At 40.7% G+C, this 22,267-nt stretch overlaps 1 protein-coding gene across 3 annotated transcripts in view; it reads left to right on the top strand.

Moving 5' to 3' along the window:
• The window catches only part of NCAM2 (neural cell adhesion molecule 2), a 534,690-nt gene that overhangs the window by 430,177 nt on the left and 82,246 nt on the right, over nucleotides 1-22,267 (top strand). For 2 of the 3 annotated variants that reach the window (XM_061627894.1, XM_061627896.1), the window contains one exon: nucleotides 14,502-14,735. In XM_061627894.1, coding sequence (XP_061483878.1) covers nucleotides 14,502-14,735 — 234 coding nt within the window. The remainder of the gene's footprint in view (nucleotides 1-14,501; nucleotides 14,736-22,267) is intronic. The other variant, XM_061627895.1, reaches the window with a different exon arrangement.

Here is a 22,267-nt window from a genome sequence, read left to right as displayed (position 1 = left end):
GTACACATCAGCAGCTTAAACAGTATAGCCATAGCCTTCCTATGTTTTGGGGTCCTGACTGACTACAAACAGATATGCTGGGAAGTGCTCCAGTAGTCAGTTTCTTCCAGCCCCCCTCAGTTTCTTTTTCTGTCCCTGAAAAATCCCCCAATTGCTCCTTTTTCACAGTGCATGAATGGGGATGTGAAGAGGAGGTGCTGTTGGGGCTAGCCTAAGATAAGGAGGTGAAATTATTTAACATTTTTACAAACACTAAACATTTTAACTCAAAATTATTTTGATCTGCAATGTGTACTTAAGCAGTTTCTCATCACACAATTATTAAAATTTGTATTTTTCCCTATCAGTAACCAGCAATTCTGTATATTATACATTTTTTGTAGATATTTTATTTTAAAGGAGGACCATTTTTTTCCTTAACAGACACTGGCTCATTTTTTACGATTTATCAGAAAACTAGCAGGGGAGGATTAGAGAGGATTTTTTTTTAGTTTTTTTATTTAAGTAAAGATAAGACATTTTCACAGAAATCTACAAGTTCTGTTGCTGGTGCAGGGCTGCTTCTATTATGCAGTTAGAAAGCGGGAATTTGTTGCAAATACCCATTTTAATATTTTAGGATTCAGCATTAGCACACAAAAAATACTTTGTGTGAATCGTGAGTCTTTGGGCCTGTTTACATGCCCCCAAAAATGTGCATCCGCTGCTTTTTTCAGATCCTTTTAATCTGGACCGTTTACTTGACGTTTTACCCAACGTACGTGCATACTACTGCTTTTGCCTTTAACTCCAGATTAAATGGATGCGATAAGAAACAGCATTTGCTTTTAAAATCCGCACCTGCTTCTACCGTGTATTACCTTTTAGCACCTTTTCTGGCTGTGCAGTTTCTTTGCCATTAGATCCTCCCTTTTCTCTGCCCCTTTCACTGTCTCAGGGTGTCATTTTGTTTCCTGTGGTTGATGAAGCAACTTCCGGTTGCTCCCGCCTTGCTTTCTCCCGTTTACTCCTGCTTCCCCCCCAATACATTTCCTCCCCCGCTCCTTTAAACAAAATCACATTCCCCACCCCTTCATCGACGGTAGCAGGGCTGGAGCTCGTAAAATTCCTTCCTCGGAGCTGTGGTTTTGGCACTGTTGTTTACGTCTAGCATGTGTGTGTGCAAGAGAGAGAGAGTGTGAGAAAGTGTGTGTGTGGAGGACCTCTTCTGCCTCATAGCATCCCTCTTTCCCCCCCCCAAAGCTGGATCTCTCCCCCCTCGGGCTGATGCATGCTCCCTATTTGCAGCCATGGTGAGAGGAGGCTGGCAAAGGCGCCACTGGGGTAAGGGGAAAGGGGAGCTGCCTTGGCAACTCATCCCAGCATCTGCTCCATTCACAGAGAGTGATAATATTAAACGGTCAATGCTTCCTTTAGTAGCTGCTTTTAATCTCTCTCTCTCTAAAGATAATTGTTTGTGGTTTTTTAATGTTTCCCAGAACGCATGCTGAGGCTTGTCCCAGGGTGCCAAAGGCACACCAATCTCGTGCAGGGACAGTGTTACAGCCACAGGTGGGAGCTATTCCCTTTCTTTCAAGCGCCTATTCCTTCATTTAGGGAAACAACGCCCCTTCCCCGCCTCTGCAGTTAACATGCTAATGTGCGGGCGCGGCAACAAGGAAACGCTGATAGCAATAAATACACACTCGTGTGAATGCTACAAAGAAAAATAGTAAATTTATTCGTAGCGAGGGTGGAAGCATGTGACCTGTCAAAATCAATCGCGATGGAAAAAGCAGCGTTTCAATGTGGATCTGGGGTCCCATGTAAACAGGCCCTTTCAAACCCAAATGACTTCATTCAGCAAAGTCAATAAGCCATCACTAACTGGGGTGTTCACAAACCTCACAAAGGTATTTTTCCCTTTCACTCTATCCCATAGTTGCAAGGGGAGGAAGAGAGAGGGAAAAGGATTCATTCAGAAGATCATTGAAGGAAGGAAGGGAAATAAGGGTTAGAGAGAGTTGGTTTTCTAAAAAGCAGGTAATCTGGCAAACACAACAGAAAAACGGGAGGTTTCAAAACAGGTCAACTTAGTGATAGTTCAGGAAGTAGGTTGTGCACTCAGCAGAAAGCTTTTATTTCTCATTGTCAAATACATTAAATTTTATTTTAAATCATGACTACATTGTATCTTATATTTTATTCCAATATCTGATTAGTGAAGTATTTTTCACATACATAATTTGATTCACTAATAGGCAAAGAAACCTTGCGGTTTAAGAACATACCTAAAGCCAACACTTATTTCTATCAAACTTTTAAAAAGCAGGGAAATTGGGCCGCTAAAAGGGAGCCTATAAACAGTCTGAGTTGGTAATGTCCTGAAATGAATATAAAAGCTGAACTGAAGATCATTACATTAAACATAAAGGGGATGGGTTCCGCAATAAAGAGAAATGGGCTGTACAAACTGGTTAAAAACCTGCAATCCAAGATCTTAATGTTGCAGGAAACCCATGGTGCAAAATTAACTGATGGTCTTTTAAACAACAAAATATGGAAGCGTTAATCCTGAGCAAAGGGGTCAAATAAGGCAAGAGGAATAGCACTATTGATTATGGATGATTTAGATTTTGAACCTACAAGAAGTTTTACAGATAAACAAGGAAGATTCCTTTTTGTAGAAGGAAAATTGGCTGGACTAGGATTAATTCACTAATAGGCAAAAAACTTTGCAGTTTAAGAACGTACCTGTAGCCAACAGATATTTCTATCAAACTTTAAAAAGCAGGGAAATTGGGCAGCTATAGTGAATGCACCAGGGGAGCAGGAGACCTGACCTCCTCCCTGAGATATTGTACTGCCCTACAAATTTGTCACAGTACAAACACAATTTGGGTTGGTCTTTCACAGTCCAATCTACTTCCTGTGTAGCTTGGAAGACTTTGCTAACGTGCCTCTGAGCATATGTGTCTTCGAGGAAGAAGGGAGGAGGAGGGGAGAGGAGAGGGGAAGGAGGAGAGGGGGAGGGGAGAGAGGGAAGGAGAGGAGAGAAGGGGGCAGGGAGAGGAAAGGCTGGACTGGTCATTTGCATGCCTATTGAGTTCTCCTCACAGAGATACAATCCCCAGAGGAGGGGCTGACTGTTAGACCACTCTGGCCACTGGAGCTCTGTCAGGGGAGTAGGAGTCTCCTAACGTTGAGCACCCTTCACAAACAAAACTTCCTAGGATTCTTTGGGGGAAGCCATGACTGTCCAAAGTGAAATAAAGGCCTGGTGTGGATGTGGCCAGGGACAGCTTGGGTTTAAACTTGGGTGGGAGACTACATGTGCCTGCTGTAGAATAAAAAGGTGGGGGAAACCCTGAAAACACAATGATGCAGTTCACAATGTTTTCCTTTTGAAAAGAAAAGGGGCTTTTCCTCTGCCCAGTGCCCACCCACCCACCTACCTAATCTCCTTCCTTTGGGGGAAGACATGACTATCTACAGTGAAATAAATATCTGGTGTGGGTGTGGCCACCTGATTAGCCAAGCCAAATAGCTGTTAGTCTGACTTTTAGAACACTGACAGTTGGTTCTTACTGAGCATGTTAAATTTCTTAAATTAATTAAAATCAGCCGTGCATTTTTTTAACTTTTAAACTTCAGAAGATGGTCAGAGTATGGGGCAAGGTCAGTAATGTGTTTCCAGGTACTCTGTGAACATGGCTGCTTTTTAATTAATTTCAACAAATGATGAGACCACTCACAGAAAAAAGTCCAACGGGAGTCTGTGTTTTTTCCCCTCGTGTTTTACACTTTGACTCTCGATTCTCTTTGAGTGTTTTGTGTTTCACCATGAAAACATACAGTGTGTATAATTGGGCTCTCGTAGCTGTATAATTGATTAACTATAATTAATAATTTACTTGAGACACTTTCCTACATAAACTAAATTATTTCTGGACATTGCGTGTGTGTGTGTGCGAGAGAGAGAGAGAGAGAGCCCGACAGACTTCTCTGGGAAATAAATAGCAGAAAGAGGGGATACCACGGAAGGCCTTTAATGTATTTATATTATATTGCATTCATAGCCTGCTTTTTTGGCAAAGAGAAAGCAAAAGAGCTGACAAGAATAGGCATAAATAAAATTCACAGTTTTCCCTTTCCACCCACAAAACCATCAATATGCAAGCTAACCTAATACCTACTATTTGTGTAATGAACATTTTCCAGTATAGTTCCACATGTTACAATAATGGTTATACATGATTAGACCAGAGAATATCAAAGAGATTATCAAATTGTAACTGCAAGCATCCTTAACAGTGCAATGCATGACGATGGTGATAATGTATTACATTTATATCCCACATTTCCTCCAAGGAGCTCAAGGGTGTTTGTGGGGTAGCTTGCGCTGAGAGACAGTGACTGGCCCAACGTTTACGCAGTCTCAGTGAGGTCCAATCATACAGCATGTATGAGATGCACAATCCCACACTGACATTCTTTAAATTTATTTATTTATTTATTTATTTTATATCCAACGCTTCCTCCCAGTAGGAGCCCAGGGTGGCAAATAAAAGCACTAAAACACTTTAACTATCATAAAAACATACTTTAAAATATATTAAAACAAAACTTCTTTAAAAACATTTTTTAAAAGCTTTAAAAACATCTTTAAAAGTAGGTTTAAAAACATCTTAAAAAGCAATTCCAACACAGATGCAGGTCTCAAAAGGCTTGTTGAAAGAGGAAGGTCTTCAGTAGGCTCCAAAAAGATAACAGAAATAGGACCTGTCTAATATTTAAGGGGAAGAAATTCCAAAGGGTAACTGCCACTACACTAAAGCTCCATTTCCTATGTTGTACAGATCAGACCTCCTGATAAGATGGTATCTGCAGGAGGCCCTCACCTGCAGAACACAGTGATCGACTGGGTATATAAAAGATAAGACGGTCTTTCAGGTATCCTGGTCCCAAACTGTATAGGGCTTTGTACACCAAAACTAGAACCTTGAACTTAGCCCGGTAGCTAATAGATAACCAGTGCAATTCTTTCAGCAGCGGGGTGACATATTGGTGATACCCTGCCCTGATGAGCAGTCTCACTGCCGTATTTTGCAACAGCTGCAGCTTCTAAACCAAGCTCAAGCATAGCCCCACATAGAGCACATTACAGCATTCCAGACTGAGGTTACCAATGCATGGACAACAGTTGTCAGGTTATCCCAGTCAAGAATCAGCCACAGCTGTCTTACCTGCCAAAGCTGGTGAAAGCCATTTCTAGTCACTGAGGTCACCTGGGCCTCTAGCAACAAAGATGGATCCAGGAGCACCCCCAGACTACGAACTTGCTCTTTCAGAGGGCGTACGACTGCATCCAAAGCAGGCAACTGACCAATTATCTAAACTCAGGAACCATCAACCCACAGCGTCTCCGTCTTGCTAGGATTCAAACTCAGTTTATTGGCCCTCATGCAGCCCACTGCTGAGTCCAAGCAGTGACCCAGGGCTTGCACAGCCTCTCCCAATTCAGATGTTACAGAGAAATACAGCTGGGTATCATCAGTATACTACCGACACCTCACACCAGATCTCCTGATGACCACTCCCAAGGGCTTCATATAGATATTAAACAGTATGGGGGACAAGATGTTACCCTGCGGCACCCCACAGCTCAACTGTCATGGGGCCAAAAGACAATCACTCAATGCTAGTCTCTGAAAACGACCTTAGAGATAGGATTGGAACCAACGTAAAACACGGCCTCCATTACCCATTTCAGCAAGTTGTCCCAGAAGGATACCACGGTCAATGGTATCAAAAGCCACTGAGAGATCAAGTAAGAGTAACCGGGTCACACTCCCCCTATCCTTCTCCTAATAAAGGTCCTCCATCAGGATGACCAAGGCCCATTCAGTCCCATAAGCAGGCCTGAACCCAGACTGGGATGGGTCAAGATAATCTGTTTCATCCAAGAGTACTTGCAATTGCTGCGCCACAACCCTCTCAATCACCTTCCCTAAGGAGGTATTTGCGACCAGTCGGTAATTGTCACAAACTAATGGGCTCAAGGTGGGCTTTTTCAGGAGCGGTCGGATCACTGCCTCTTTCAGGCGGCTAGAACCACTCCCTCCCAAAACGATGTGTTCACCATACCCTGGATCCATTCAGTCAAACCCCTTGGCAAGCTTTAATAAACCAAGAAGGGCAAGGGCCAAGAGTACACGTTGCTGGCCACATCATTGCAAGTACCTTGTCCACGTCATCAGGCCGTGTCAACTGAAACCGTTCCCAAGAAGTTGCAGCAGACATTTCACTGGACACCTTACTGGGGACTACAGTAGATGTGGATGGGACATCAAGATTGCTATGGAGGTGGGCAACTTTACTCTCACAGTGCCTTGCAAACAATTCACAGTTTGCCTCTGAAGCATCTAAAACTCCATTTCCTGGAGTTGATGTCAACAGACCACTGACAGTATAGAAAAGCTCTACTGGAGGGCTACTTGAGGATTTTTATTATTATTTATTAAACTTATATACTGCCCGACTGGCCATAGCTCTCTGGGCGGTGAACAACAAAATACAATAAAATGAACAATATAATACAATAACAATAAAGCAATCAAAAATCAATAACAGCAAACATAACAAGAAAATTAATTAAATTAAGTTAAAATGCAAAAAGTTAAAATGCTTTGGGAAAGAGGAAGGTTTTAACTTGGCGCCGAAAGGATGACAATGTTGGCGCCAAGCGAACCTCCTCGGGGAGACTGTTCCACAGTTCGGGGGCCACCACTGAGAAGGCCCTAGATCTTGTCACCACCCTCCGGGCCTTCTTTGTGATGGTGGAAGAGAAGTGGGCCTTCTTTGCTGCCCTCACTGCTACACAGTAGGCACAGTTATGATGTTTTTCTTGTTCCCGATCAGCCTCACAGTGTCTTTTACCACTTGCGCTGTAGCCATCATCCAGTCTGTTTCACTGCCCTTAGCTCACTGGTGTACCAAGGTGCAGGCCGGGCTCCACAATGCTGGAGAGGGCACTTGGGGGCAACCATGTCAACAGCTGGATGCGCTTCGCTGTTCCATAGCATGACAAGGGCTTCAACAGGGTCACCTGCTCTATGTACTGGGAACTCCCCCAGGGCATTCAGGAATCCAGTGGATTCCATTAGTCTCCGGGGGCAGACCATATTAATCTGTCCCCCACTCCTGCAGGGGAGGACTGGAGCCATAAGTCTAAACTTCACCAGGAAGTGGTCTGACCATGACAGTGGGGTGACATCCACCACCCCATCTCCAGTCCACCCCGTCCTCTCTGGAGCAAAAACCAAGACAAGGGTGTGTTTTCCCAGTGCACTGGGCCAATGACAACTTGAGACAGCCTCATGGTTGTCATGGAGACCATGAAGTCCTGAGCCAGAACACTAGAGACAGCCTCAGCATAGGCATTGAATCACCCAGGACTATCATTCTGGGCTCCTTCTGTGCCACAGCCGAAATGGCCTCTGCCATATGCCTATATAAAAATATCCTATCTACATTTGAAATACTAGATGACTTATTTTAGCCATCTATTATGCTATAGCACAGAAATCCAAGTGCCATTTCATGTAAACCGTGCACAATTTGAATGTACACTGGTTAAGAATGTAGTGAGGAGCAAACCTCACTACAAAGCCAGATAGTTGCAATGTGTAGCTTTCTCTCTGACTTAATTACTCTAATTGTTCTGTAGTTCTTAAAGATTGATTTTGTTGGCTAAATGTCACTGTGCCTTCTTCATAAGCAATTAACATTTTTATAAGTTTTATGAGAACAGCCCTTAATACATTATTTAAAACAGGAGTTTTAAAAAAGGAAGAATTGAAGTGGTTTTGTTGCAGAGCATGGTATAAAGAAATAATAGGATATCCAGCTCAATAAATTTTGTCAACACAAAGTAAAACTATTTCACAACTACTGCACCCCCCACCCCACCCCCACACAAATATTTATTTATACCTGTTAATACAGCAGTTCTGTGAGGGACAGAATGGCAGTTTTAGGAATGCATTAACATCTTTCAAACATGACATGCAATTTGTTTAACATTTATTTTGTAGTACAGCAGTTTTTGAAAACATAGTAAGATCTGTGTTTGGAAACCCATACTTAGTTTAAGGCCGCTGTAAGTTCCAGGAGAAGAAAAATATCAATTATTTTAAACTATGTCATTTCACCTTTAGTATTTTGAAGGTTTATGATATAACAAACCCAAATGCTGAAAATGTTGTAGTTTGTTTGTTTGTTTGTTTACTTTGAAACATGATTTCTATCCTTATTTTTGAATGAATTAAAAGCATACAGCAACACTAAAAAACAGAAAGAAATCAATAAATAAAACAGAATCAGGGCTTATTCCTGTAGTTCCTGGAGAGGCAGGTCAGCATCCTTCCAACTATTGTGCAAAACAAATCTGCTGCTAGTGTTCCTCCAACATCTGTGATCTCATGGCAGAGAGGGCACAAAAGGGTGTGCATTGCTGAAGGATGTTTTGGAGACAAAGTACTCCTATTTTTCCAACATACTCCCCCCCCCCAAGGTGGCTTATTTTCAGGATGGGGGGAGGAAAAAGAAGGAGGAGGAGATAGAGATGAAAAAGAAGGAGAAAAAGAAATAGAAGTAAAAAAATGCAGGCCATACTACCATTCTGTCCTGCTTGTGTGAGCACAGTAGGGCTTTGGATTGCCCTGCAGTCTTCTGGAACCAAGATGTCTTCATATGCTATCTGAACATGGAAGAGAAGAGAAGGTCCTTTCCCTGGTACTCACCATTCAGATCTTAGTTAATTATGGTCTAGACCTCTGATGCAGGTTCATGTGGGCAAAGGCACTCATTAAGATGGTTTGGTTCCAGGCTGTTTTGGGCTCTAAAGATTTATTAACAGCACATTAAATTGAGCCTGGCAATAAATTGCTTGTTTGCTTTAACAATGCAGTTTAAGAATAATCTACTGCAAACAATCATCTGTAGCTTCTGGTCACATGAAGAAGTGATCTTTACTACACCACCAACATGGATAGCAAATATTAGGGAGTGAAGGTGAAATAAAAATCATCTCACTGGCTATGTGAGATTAGAAGTGGCAGTCATGTCTTAAATGAACAAGGATAAGAAACTTTCTACTACAGAACTATTAAGAGGCAATGAAGGGGTGGCCTGTAATGCTCCCCACCCCCCACTTTGCCGCCACCTTTCAGAGAGAGCAAATGGGGAGTTTGTTGTTGTTGTTGTTGTTTCTTTTATGGAGGGAGATGCAATATTATGAATCATTTCAGAGAGAGGGGGAGCGTGTTGTGATGGTTCTGATGGTGATGGCAGCTTTCACCACCACCACCTTTTAGTTTAAGGACTAAACTGGTGTATTTGTCACCCCCTCCAGAGCAGTTTTGAGTGCCACCATGTTTCTCCCTCTCAAAATATCCCTGCAGCAAGAACTGTATAGGCATTCAGGGTGGGGCAGAATCGCATTCCTACCCACTCACACATTAATTGAACACATGAAAAGCCCTAAAGACAGCTTAAATGGAGGCATTATGCTTGGCAGATACTCTAATATGCAACTTTTCCATGTGGTTTCTTGAGATGCTTGAGCTTCCCCAAAGCTCCCCTCAATTTAACTCAGAAAATACTTGAGTTATTCTTGGGGGCGGGGGAGCAGAGGTACTCAAGTAATTGTTCTGAGACAAAATGAGAGCTTGGTCAGTCTCAGGAGTTTGTTTTGTGAGAAGAAGAACAGCTCAGTTGGGTCCGAAGGGGGTGGGAAAAACATGTTTTGGGAGTGAAATTGGGATGAGGACCAAAAATTAATACCCCACACAGGTCATCTATAGGAGGGAACCATTTAACCCTCGCTGCATTTTTGTCCCAGCATAATTTCCCCACCCCCATAGAACCTGTGAGATTTATTTATTCATATGGGGGTTGGAAACCCCCCCTAGGGTTGCCAGGTCAGAAGCATCCCAAACCCTGAGATTTCAGGGGCGGGTCCGAGTCATGTCACAGGGATGGGTGTGAGTGATGTCATTAAGCATGATACATTAAGCATGATACATTAAGCATCAACTGCAGTTGATTGGAGGATACCATTCAAACAAAAACATTCCTCTGATTGGAAATTAAGATAGAAATCTTAGCTAAAAGATGAAGCCTGAGTAGGGAACTTTTAATCTAGCCTACTTGCTTCTACCAAGAAGGGTTTAAGTGCCCTCAGGCCAGGCCAGTTACCAGAAGGCCATCATAGGAAGAAAAGACCCTAGTGTCATGGAAGTGTTAGATGGAAACACTCAAAGAATAAAGAGGAATGCCCCTGAAGGCTGCAATGCTAAATACACTTACTAATCCCCATAGAATAGGACCTCTGAGTAGATATAGTTTGGATTGTTCAGTTGGTAAAGCTTGACTAGGGCTCCTCTGCAAAGATACCATATCCAAGCAGGGTTGGCAACCCCCTGCCTGGAATGTCCTGCCCCTACCTTTTAACATAGCTGCTCCAAACATCTTTACAGATTTGACCTTTCACTTCAGAAAGAGGTTTGAAAAATGAGTAAGAGTAAGAAGATTCTCTACCCTTTTCTGTCTACCCTGTGGGCTGCTATAAACTCACTTTGATAGCCAACCCAATTACAGTGAATAATAATTGACAGAGAGAAAACGCACATGGTTTGGTCTACCTTAACAGGCAGCAACTTGGGAACAATAGCAATAGCAGCCACACTTCCCAGTATGTGAATTCTGTTTTACCACTATTGGGCAAGGAACAACAGTCATGCAACCAACAAGGTGCATTGTTGGTGGGTTTAACAGGGTTGAACTGAGTGCATGGACCCACTATTGTTGCTTCTATGTATGTAAGGGAGTGAGGTTAAAGGTAAACGAAATGCAAACAGAAAAAGCAAAAGAAAACATTGATGATTTCCTAAATGCAATACCATATCAACCACAACAAGATTCCTATGAGTGAGGCAGAACACTCAGCATCTCACAACCAGACAGGATTCCTAACCAAAAACCAAAATTAAAAAATCCTAGCAGCCAGTCAGAGAAATCCCCATGCAGCACAACCTGACCTGGGGCTGCAGTTAGTGCAGAATGTTGTGGCATGACTGCTGACAAGAGTGAGACCCTGTCAGCACATAATACCTCTGCTATGAAATCTGCACTGGTTGCCAATTTCCTACCAGGCCAAGTTCAAGGTGTGCTTTCCATGTTACTGGTTCCACATAGTACTTGTTCTGCTCTTCTAAGAAATCGTCCTTTAGTGTGGCAGGACCTATGCTTTGGAACTCCCTGCCTATGGACATTAGGCAGACACCTTCATTGTACTCTTTTCAGCACCTGCTAAAAACATTTTTGTTTAGGCAAGTCTACCCAGGCATGTAGAAGCTATTGTGTTTTTTATCTGTTTTTAACTCGTTGGTTTTATTATTTTGAATATTTTTAAATACCTGTCTTTAACTGTTTTTGCCAATTTTATTTTAATTCCTTCTGTAAACTGCTTTGACATTTTTTTTTACAATAAAGCAGTATATAAACGTTGTAAATAAAATACATAAATAAATTTTGGAGTCACTGAGACCCTTGGGTCTCTTTCCACTTTTAGGAACAAAGGAATCTGCCTTATACTGTCTCAGGCATTTGGTACTATGTAGTTCATTTCTGATGACATGGACTAGCATTGGCTCTCCAGGATTCCAGGCAATAGTCTTTCCCAGAAATTGAATTTTGCACCTTTGCATGCAAAGCATATGCCTTACCACTGAGCTACAGCCCTTCCCCTGTTTTAAAAAAGTATGTTTTAACATTGTTCTTTTCAATTCACTAATGAATGCACATCATACCTAGGGCTGATCTACACTATTCATTTAAAGCACATTCAACACACATTTGAAGCACATGAATCCCACCACAGAATCATGGGAACTGTAGTTTGTTAAGGGTGGTTTGCACCATAACTGTGAGGGGGGAACTACACTTTCCAGGATTCTCTAGGAGAAGTCATGTGCTTTAAATGAAGAAATATTTATATAAGCATAACTGTCAAAGATGTTTATTATTTACACAGCCTGTAAAGATATTTGTAGTGCAATCCTATGCTGTTCTTACTCAGAAGCAAGTCCCAATGTATTCAATGGGGCTTACTCAAGTAGAGAAACATGCACAGAACTGCAACCTCAAGTGATAAGAAACTCACCCATCCCAAAATTCAGAATCATTCCACTTTAAGCTGTTTTGCAATTTATACTTATTTTTTTATGGCTATTGGATTTTAAAGGGATTTATTTCTTCTGAGCTGCCTTGGTTTCCAATCACCCTACCTCACAGGGTTGTTGGAAAGACTCCATATACACACACATAGAGGAGATGTAAAAATACATATACCCCATATAATAGTTTATTGTCAAAACCAATTGGTCATTGCAGAACATTTTTTAAAAATAAAATCAGTATTAGTTTCCTACATAATAAAAGCAGTGATACCTATATAAACCCTGCCTAATTGCTTTAAAAAATAGGATTGGAGGAGGAAAGATTTACAACACAAAGACATTTCTTTGCTGTAATTAGTCCCATAATTTACAGCACAATCCTAACCATGTCTACTCAAAAGTAAGTCCTATTGAATTCAATGGGGTTTACTCTGGGTACGTGGGATTAGGATTGCAGCTTTACTCCCAGAAAAGCAAGTATTGGATTAAAGCTTCATATGGGGAAGATTTTCAATACCCTGCCCTCTTCAACAGCCCAGGAAAATGTAAACTTGTTTGACTTCTGCACAGAAGAGAGAAAAAGACTTACTTACTCAATTTATGAAACAACAGTTTTCAGGCCTTGCAATGTGGTCTTGGTACTGCCTGGATGTCAGCACTTATTGCTTCAATTTGCCTCATGGACCACTTTACCATTATTTATTTATTTATTTGATTATTTCATTAATATCCCGCCCTTCCTCCCAGCAGGAGCCCAGGGCGGCATAATTGCGGACAGTGTAAAGATATGAATTATTCACAGTACAGTAGGGCCCCATTTTTTGATGGCCCGCTTTTCAGCGTTCCGCTAATACGATGGCTTTCAATTAGAGTAAGGCCCCACTCATACAGCTCTTGTTGCACTTTTACAGCTTTTTTCGGATGTCGGGCACCATTTTATTGATGGAGTTCCGCTTTTTGGTGGGTTTCACTTTCAGGTGGGGGTCTGGAACATAACCCGCCATATGAGTGGGGCCCTATTGTACCTAGAATATCACATTACATGTAATGCAGTATAATATGCATTGTTTATATTTCATATCATCATAATTAGTTTCATTTCCTCTCTGTGCTTGTGACGATTCCTCCCATATGCTCAACAAATCATACATTTTAAAGACAGAAGGGAAGAAATACTTGAGGAGCAACAAACCTCATTGTTAAAGGTAACAGCTGGCACTAGGTAGGAGGGAATAGAATCAAGAGGTTAAAGACAAGGTGGTATCGGAACATCTCACCAAAATATAATGGGGAAAGATGAACCTATGGAAAGAGGAATAGCGGGAGGAGACAGAAGAAAAGGTTCATGGAATGGCTTTAATTTTATAATTAAAGAAGGAGCTAATATCCTGAGAGGAGAAGATGCAAGCTTTAGTAGAGCCTCGATCACGTAGGTGCCTACGATTATTGATGGAGTTTTCTGAAAATCATGATGTCAAGCTTATCTGCCTGGATTTTTTCTAATTTCCTTCTCGCAGCTTGAACTCAGTGAGAAACAAGGTGGATTTTTTACCATTTCAACTAAAATACAAAACCATTCTCTCATATCATATGCATATACACTCCAGATTTCCTAAAGTAACTACATACTGACAACTATACATATTGCTGTTTAAAAATACTTAAGTATTTATACTGATAAAATTATGCTGCATAATTATGCAGAAATGTAAGGAAGTATTGAGCTTGACTGTTTTATATGTACTATATGTATATTTTTATTTATTTTGTAAATAATTAGTCAGGCTTTTTTTAAAGATAACTGACAATTTTCTTTTAATGCATGACTAGCTCAGACATAACAGGCACTTGATGCAAGAGAGGTCTGAAGGCAAAGCTCAATAAGGTTGAAACTGCCAAATTTCATGTATAAATCCTTTTAAAATGAATTGTTCCTCCATCACTACCTAGGATTGGGAGGGTTGGTGTGAAGTTAGATGGTGAGCAGAATTCCTCAGACAGGGAAAAGACACAGGGAAAGTCAACTTGTGCAAAAACTTAACTTTCTAATATAAATAAGATTAAATATTGGAACTACATTTTTACTGTTACATTTCTATATATCATTTGATGTTACTGCAATGTAGTTTTGACTGTTTAAGATATTTAAATTCAGCCACATGTGCATATTTTATAATATGTAATTACCAAAAAGCTGAACAAAGTATTATGTGTTTATTGATAAGCAATGTATTATCTAGTTAATGCTTTCTAATTAAACTCTAAATTACTCTTTCCTAGATGTACCATCCAGTCCACATGGAGTGAAAATTATAGATGTATCACAGACTCTTGCAAAGGTCTCTTTCAATAAGCCAGATTCACATGGAGGTGTCCCTATTCATCATTATCAAGTGGATGTGAAAGAAATCACTTCAGAAACATGGAAAGTTGTTATTTCCCATGGAGTTCAGAGTGAGTCTGCAAAGGGAAAAATAGAGATAATTCATAAAAAGACTATGAAGAAAAATGGTTGTATGTTCATTTGCTGTTTTTGACCATAGTGTTATTTGGGGCACATTGTATAATGGGGAACTAACATTTTTTTAGAGAATGCACACAAATATAAAATACCTAATTTTCAGACCTTTTTTAATCACGTGGAAGGACAAGTAATCACTTCTACCTGTGCAGTAGGTTTGGCTGAGAGGCAGTGAGTGGTCCAGGTTACCCAGTGAACTTCGTTGGTGAGTGGAGATTTGAACCTGGGTCTCTCTGACCACTATACCACACTGGCTATTCATTTACTTGTGAATAAGTACAATTGAACTCTGGAACTCAAATTTCTGAGTGCACATATCATATATAGGATTGTGCTGTTAGTCTCACAAACAGTATCATGTCAGATTCATATTCCCAACAAAATCATAATTATGATTTTTTAATAGTCCAATCCCAAAAGCAGATATCCTTCTGGAGAGAGACCAAGATGGCGAACGGAGCAGTAACTTTTTTCTAAGTTACGAGTTGTGAGCTTTGTTTTAATCCCCCTATGCTTACTACTTTTAATGTTGTTAATGTTTTAATTAATTGAAATTCCAGCTACAAGTTTGTGGGCACGATTTCCCCCTGCTTTTCTTCAAGGCTGCTTGTTTTTTTTATTGGAATAGTTATCTGCTCTGTGCTGCCTGGGGTATGACTACAGAGTTTTGCAGCAATTATTGTGCTCCCAGACTGAATGCTGCTGATGGAGCTGTTTAAACTTTCAGTACACAGCAGGCTTTGGAAGAACTTTGGCTGCAGGTCTTGTATAATCTTGTTTGAACTTCGTATGAACTTATATAAAGCCCTTGTTATCCTCTGTGTTTAATTCATCAGGGGGTGCTAAGCTTGATAAATTTGTTACAATGGTTCGTACTCATGCACAAAAAGCTCAGGCTTTTGCTAATTCAGCATTAAAGGGACAGGCAAAGAAATTGATTATAGATTACTGTGTCCCAGCTGGAGATCTTCAGCAATTAAGCCCCAACTGCTCCATACGATGGCAGAGCGGTATTTGGGCTTTGGTTTCTCCTAATAACTTTGCTACCATGGGTGAAACCATCTCTCTCAACAAGTTCTGGGCTCTAGGCTGTCCCAATAATCCTGTTAACCTGGGTGAAGGTTGCGAAATAATTTTATTGAACAACGTGAGTTGGGATTCTGAGGAGGATCTACAGGAAATAGGCAATTGGTCACCAGATCCAGATTTTCTGGAAAAGAACTTTGCAAGAAAATGCAAACTTTACTCCACCCAGCTATATCAAAAACCCACAAAAGACCCAGGCGAGCTAAGTTGTTAAGAGGTAGAGAATGTATTCAAATATTTAAGAGACCAGTGTTTCCCTTCTGCTCAAACTAATCAAAACATTTTCAACAATTTATCTTCCATTAAACAAGAATTTTCTGGTCTGAACGCTATACTTCAATCAATAGCTGCCCTGATAGAATTAGGAATAATAAGAGCAGCTCCGCCCTTTCAGACGGCACCCCAGCTGATCTTCAAGCTGCTGATTCTGAGTTTCAGGGCACTAGAAGAGCTTCCACCGATTCCCCCATTTTTAAAGATCAACCTTTCCTTGGCATTTGGAAGAGATAATGCTGGACTGGGTTACAAATGCAGAGACTATTAACAGCCAACTCAGCTAGAGAAGATGTTCTTGGAAATATCACTGAGGACTGTGATTCGACTCTGTCAAACCCAAATCTAATTCTTTTGGATGAATGGTATTAGGACCTCCAGGGAGAATCCAGCCAACAATCCACATCAGAACCATCACTGTGTGAAAGAAGTATGCAGTGAACTAAGATTAAGAAACAATATTAGGGACAGCAAATATCTGGTGTTTGTTTGACTTTACAGGAGGACTTGTCTCCTACTAAGATGGTGTGTAGTATAACCATTTTTAATTGGCCTCTTAGAAAGCCAGATAGTGTTTGGGTGTTTAACCTAGAGGTGTTGCAGTACATACTGGATAACTTGGTCAATGGTTGGGATTCCACAATGAGCATAAAATGCTTTTGCGTATACCCGAAAAGATATAAGATGAAGAGAGGCAGAGTGAACTTGACATTTACTAATAATTGACAAACTTCATTTTTGGAATCTCCTATACAAATTTAAAGATAGAGAAATTTCATTCAAATGGGGCACATGTTCTACCCATGATAATTTTAGATATAAATTTCACACTAAGAATTCCCGTATTCAAAGTACATCAAGGTTATAGAACATAGACGTCTCCTAAAGTACAGGAAATGTATAAAATAGATTAGATAAGAAATCAAGTAAGAGTCTCTGGCAATGAGGAACAAATGATTTTCACAAATTCCCTTTCCAGAAAACCTAGATATATCCTTGCCTAGAAAACTTTAAAAAATGACTCTCTGCAATTGGACTATAAGAGGTGGAGCAGGATGATTTTTAGAGGAAAAGGCTGTTTCATTAGAATTAAGCCACCTAGTTCAAATAAATATAGAATGGGATGAAGTGGAAATACTCGGAATAGCCCCAGGAGAAAGGAACAAGGGTAGAGTGGATCTGGGATTCCACTTGGGCAATGTGCATGCTCATGTGTATAGATGCTGCCTTGAATGTGGCTTGTACCCTAGTCAAGATGGTCCTCCAAAGAGTAAATCTCAACAGCATCATTATCTCCTGGATAATTCTGTAATTTTTTTACAGAAAATGTTCCCCCATTTATAACATCTCCTAATAATGTTATATTGAAGCACCTTCAGATTCTTGTCCCCAAACTTAATCCCCAGGTTATTCAACAAAGAGAATTAACAAATAAAATCTCTTACCCTGGAAGCAAATATTTAAATACTTATAACTCTAAATGTCCAGCCAGGAAGATGGATCTTTGGTTAGGTGGGGCTGGAGCCTTAGCGCCACAATTTGAAAACAGAAATGTGTGGACCCAAGGTAAAAAATTCACTCCCCTGGTAGCCTGTCCAGAGGATGACTCCCGGTAGATAGGGACCAACCTGTGTCCACAAGATTTCTGTTTTGGAATATTGCAGGCTAGAAGAATAAATAGGTTGAAGTTACATTGTATCTTCAGATTTTTGATATAATTTGCTTTCAGGAGACTTGGGGCTCATCCAGACGACTGCAAAATGAGTGACACGCCCGCTATGTGTGTTCATTATTTTTTGGTCGTCCAAATGACATCTTGCGCCGTTACGCATTTTCGCGGGTTAAATCTGCTCCTTGCAATACTGGCAAAAATGCAATTTGCTGTTTAAAATCAGGAATCATCCGCTGTGCCTTCAGGAGTTAGGATGCAATACCACGGACTTTACAGCTGATGGGCGGTTCTTGAGCATTTCCCCTTGCCCCTTCTCCTCATTCCAGCCAATCACGTATCTGCACTTTTGCGCATGTGCAAGAATAAGCCCGGGAAAATTGAACCAATTATCGCAATGGTGGGGTGTTGGGGGGGTCTACAACTACTGCGCAGATGCATTTTTTTTTTGCCAGCCTGCAAACTGGGCGGCCGCTCTGGGTGAGATCTGCAATGCACAGCAAGCGAGAAAGGGGGGGTCAGTTTCAGCCTGCCTCCGGAAAGCTTTGTCAATTTCATTCTACTTGCTGGGGGTTTTGCTTCAAATCAGAAAAGCATACATTTGTTTAAGTGTAATATCGCAAATACAAACAAGAAAAGGGCTGCTGGTCGGTTTCACGCCTGCTCCGGAAAGCTTTGTCAATGTCATTCTCCGTGGGAAGGAAAGGGAGAAGGAGTGGGGGTGACACGTTTCTTGCTTTTTTGGAGAAATAAGTGCAATTGCCAGCGTGTGTATCTCCTTAAATATCAATAAAGGCAGAAAAGCATACATTCATTTAAGCATAATATCGCAAATACAAACAAGGCAGGCGTGAAACCAACTTTCCGAGGTGAGAACTCCTTTACAGCCATATTGTGCTTCGTTGCAAAGGGGGAGAGGAGCATACATAATTTTTTTGCTGACCAATTGGTTGATAGGGGGAGGTTTTAGAGGCGGAGCTTGGAAAAAGCGAAAAGAATGTAGGGGTCTTACCGCTGCGTGTGCGGGTGCAAAAAAGCGTTTTTTTTAATTGGGAAAGAGCGAACTAAAAGGCAAAGTGAGGACTATCAGATGACAAACCAAATATGGAAACCGTGGATTATCCTGCTCCGTTTGGATAAGCCCTCAGCTACAGGAAGAAAGTTCCTTAAGCATCCAAAGATTTAAGATTTGGGAACAGCCAGCAAAAAAACTCTCTTTAACAGGTCAAGGGAGTGTGTGGTTAGCTATTGCAATTTCAACCACCCTAGATTTAGAGGGGATTGAGGTCAAGGGGCCAGTTTCTAACTATTTTCAGGTTCTAGTGATACAAGGATATAATTCAGGTCACCTGTTATGTGTTAACATCTACATACCTCCCAGACCTATTAGCTCTCATGATGAGATATGGACAATGCTGGGAGACCTGCTAGATAGACTGCTAACAGATTATTCTAATTACCATCTATTAATCTGTGGAGACTTTGATGCTAGGATGGGTGCAGATTACTCTTTAGTAGAAAGAGCACTTCATTTAGATTTAGGAATAATAATATATATACCTTGTGCTTCGTGTGATAAGACTATTAATAGAAATGGCCAAGGCCTCTTTGCAATCATTTTCAAACACCAATTTATCTGTCTAAATGGGACCTACCTAGACATATTGAACAGAAAAGAGAGCTAGTGTAGTCGATTACATTCTTGGATTTCCCTCATTGATCCCCTTTGTTCAGTCCATGGAAATTGAGGATAGAGTGATCATTTCCCTCTCAAACTAACACTGGATCTGCAGGGGAGATCTCATGTTTTAACAGATCACTATAATTGGTAACTTACAGGGTGAGAAACTGATTAAATGGTCTCTCCAAATGGATACTAATATTAGGGAGGTACTGGAAAGTGCTGAATTACAAGAACTCTATCAGTCTGGCACAGAAGGATCTCAGAATATTTGTGAAATATTCCAGGACATTATCACTGTACTTAGACCTTACTTGACCAGCACCTCCTTATTTAAGCCTTCCCCGGCAATATGGTCATGGTTTAACAGGGAATGGAAATATAAGAAAAAGGAACGAAACAGATTTGCAAGGTTGATGACACTCTCATTTAGATGAAGCTATCATACTTCTCCAAAAACACCAAAGTGATTATAAAAATTTGCTCAGGAGAAGGAAAAAAGAGCATTTTATGAAAATAATTGGAAATCCTTAGCTCTTGTCCTTATTGAAGGGGATGAAACAAAGTTTTGGAAGTTGATACAGGGTGACTCCTTTTATGGTATGTTTAAAGATGTGTCTCACATCACACCCGAAAAATGATTTCCCCATTTTAGCACCATCTTCAATAGCACTGGAAAACCACAGCCTCCAGGGACAAGCCCACCTCACAACCTTCCTGATTGGCCCCCTGTCTTCCCTTTTGAAGTTATAGAATTAATTACAGCCTTGTGACCTGGAAAAGCACCTGGGGAAAACATGATCCCCCAGAGGTTTTTATTGTAGATGCCAACTTTCTTCTGGTCTGTGACCATAATAAATCATTCATTCATTCATTCAACTGGTGGGCACCAATTTTAGTGAAATTGTTTACATATGTTAACTATACTGGCAAACTTCTTTTAGGTTGGTGGACCAGCATTGTGCCAATTTTTAAGAAAGGTGGTCCTTTGGACCCTAATAACTATAGACCCATCAGCCTTTTAAATGTGGCATCCAAACTTTATACAATGTATCCTTTTCTTAAACTCCAGAAATGGAATAATGACCACTCCTTTATTTATAACCAGCAAGCGGGCTTCATGAAGGACAGGAGTACAATCAATCAGACATATATACTCCATCATTTAATTAGAAAATATATCAAGAGCCCAAACAAATTTATTTTTCCTGCTTTTATTGATTTTTCATCAGCTTTTGGATTTGATAGACAGGAAGTGATTATGGCAAAAACTGACCATGACTACCATTGACAAAAGGCTACTTTAGCGTATCCAATTACTACACTAGGATAATGCAGGTAAAGGTTGGTCTCCAAGGTGTTTTAACACAACCAATCTCTATCAACCGAGGGGTAAAACAAGGCTGTATTTTGGCCCCTTTCTGTTCAACCTGTATATTAACGATTTAATTCCTGGCATGGCCTCCCTGTCTTTCTTTCCTCTTTCAATTAATAATTGGAAAGTATCAGTGTTGCTTTATGCTGATGATTTGGTCTTGGTTTCCATAAGTAAAATAGGACTCCAAAACATGTTAGGTAAATTTGGTCGGCTTTGTAAAGAGGAACACTTGAAGGTCAACTATTCCAAATCCAAAATTATGGTTTTTGGGGAAAAGGCTCCAGTGCATAGATGGTCCCTTGACGGGCATAACATTGAACAGGTTCAATCATTTAAATCTTTAGGACTTCAATTTAATAAGTATTTATCGTGGAAGCACCATTTAGCTGCAGTTAGATTAGCATGTTCTAGGTCTATTAGACAGTTTAGAATGTTTTTCTTTGTATCTGGGTGCACTTTCAGGCCACAACCCCCCTGTATCTTTGTGACTATAAAGAATACAGCCCTGGGTTGCTCTGGATACTTGATGATGTTACACTATCTCTTCACCGCTGCCACCATTGATACTGTTTCCCCACCTTGGTATAAGCCCTGCCCACCCTTCTGGTCTGTGTAACCCAGCCAAGGATCAGGCGTTCTGGTAAACCAAGAAATATTTGTTTATATATACAGGGAATAACAAGATTACTTAAAGGTATTGTTTAACAAGAGTATGGTTTCATCAGATGCGTTACTCTTTATGTTTTTAGCCATCAATAACCTGCCTCACTACACATCTAATTCAAACCAACCCCAACCCACTAATCATCAACCAACCGCCTCAATCAAGCCCCCTTCTCTCAACTGTCATCCTCTAATTTATACCTTCAGACACTCAAACGCTCAGCCAATCATAATACAACATTCTCCAGCATTCCAGCCCATGTACTCCCCCCTCTCACTCTACTTACCATATATACTCTAATAAACCCGCACTTACCATATTTACAGCATTACAGCAGGCCTCCTGTTATAGCATTTCGCCAACCTCCTAATTTGCGTAGACTGTTAGTGAGAGCTGTGCTTAAGCCACCTATCACCAATCCAGGGTCTCATCCTTGTCACTCCAAACGCTGTATCACCTGTGTGTACTTCAGGGAGACAGCCACTTTTACAAGCACTAGGATAGGCAGGACATATTACATCATAGAACATCATCTGCAGGTCCTGCAATATAATTTACATCATTGAATGCAAAAGACTAGGATGTCATATCCAATACGTAGGAAAAACCACAACTGACCTTCAGGAACCACAAGTTGGCAATCTTAACAAAAAAAAGTGGAGCAACCAGTTGCAAAGCATTTTAACATTGAGGGTCACAGCCTGTTGGACTTTTCCATAACAGCGATAGAGATGCCTGCAGATCCAGCCACATTGACCAAAAGGGAGAACTGTT

This window comes from Rhineura floridana, chromosome 5, assembly GCF_030035675.1.
Source record: "Rhineura floridana isolate rRhiFlo1 chromosome 5, rRhiFlo1.hap2, whole genome shotgun sequence".
NCBI classification, from domain to species: Eukaryota; Metazoa; Chordata; class Lepidosauria; order Squamata; family Rhineuridae; genus Rhineura; species Rhineura floridana.
The sequence above is the reverse complement of the archived record's forward strand: the minus strand, read 5'-3'. Positions and strand labels throughout refer to the sequence as shown.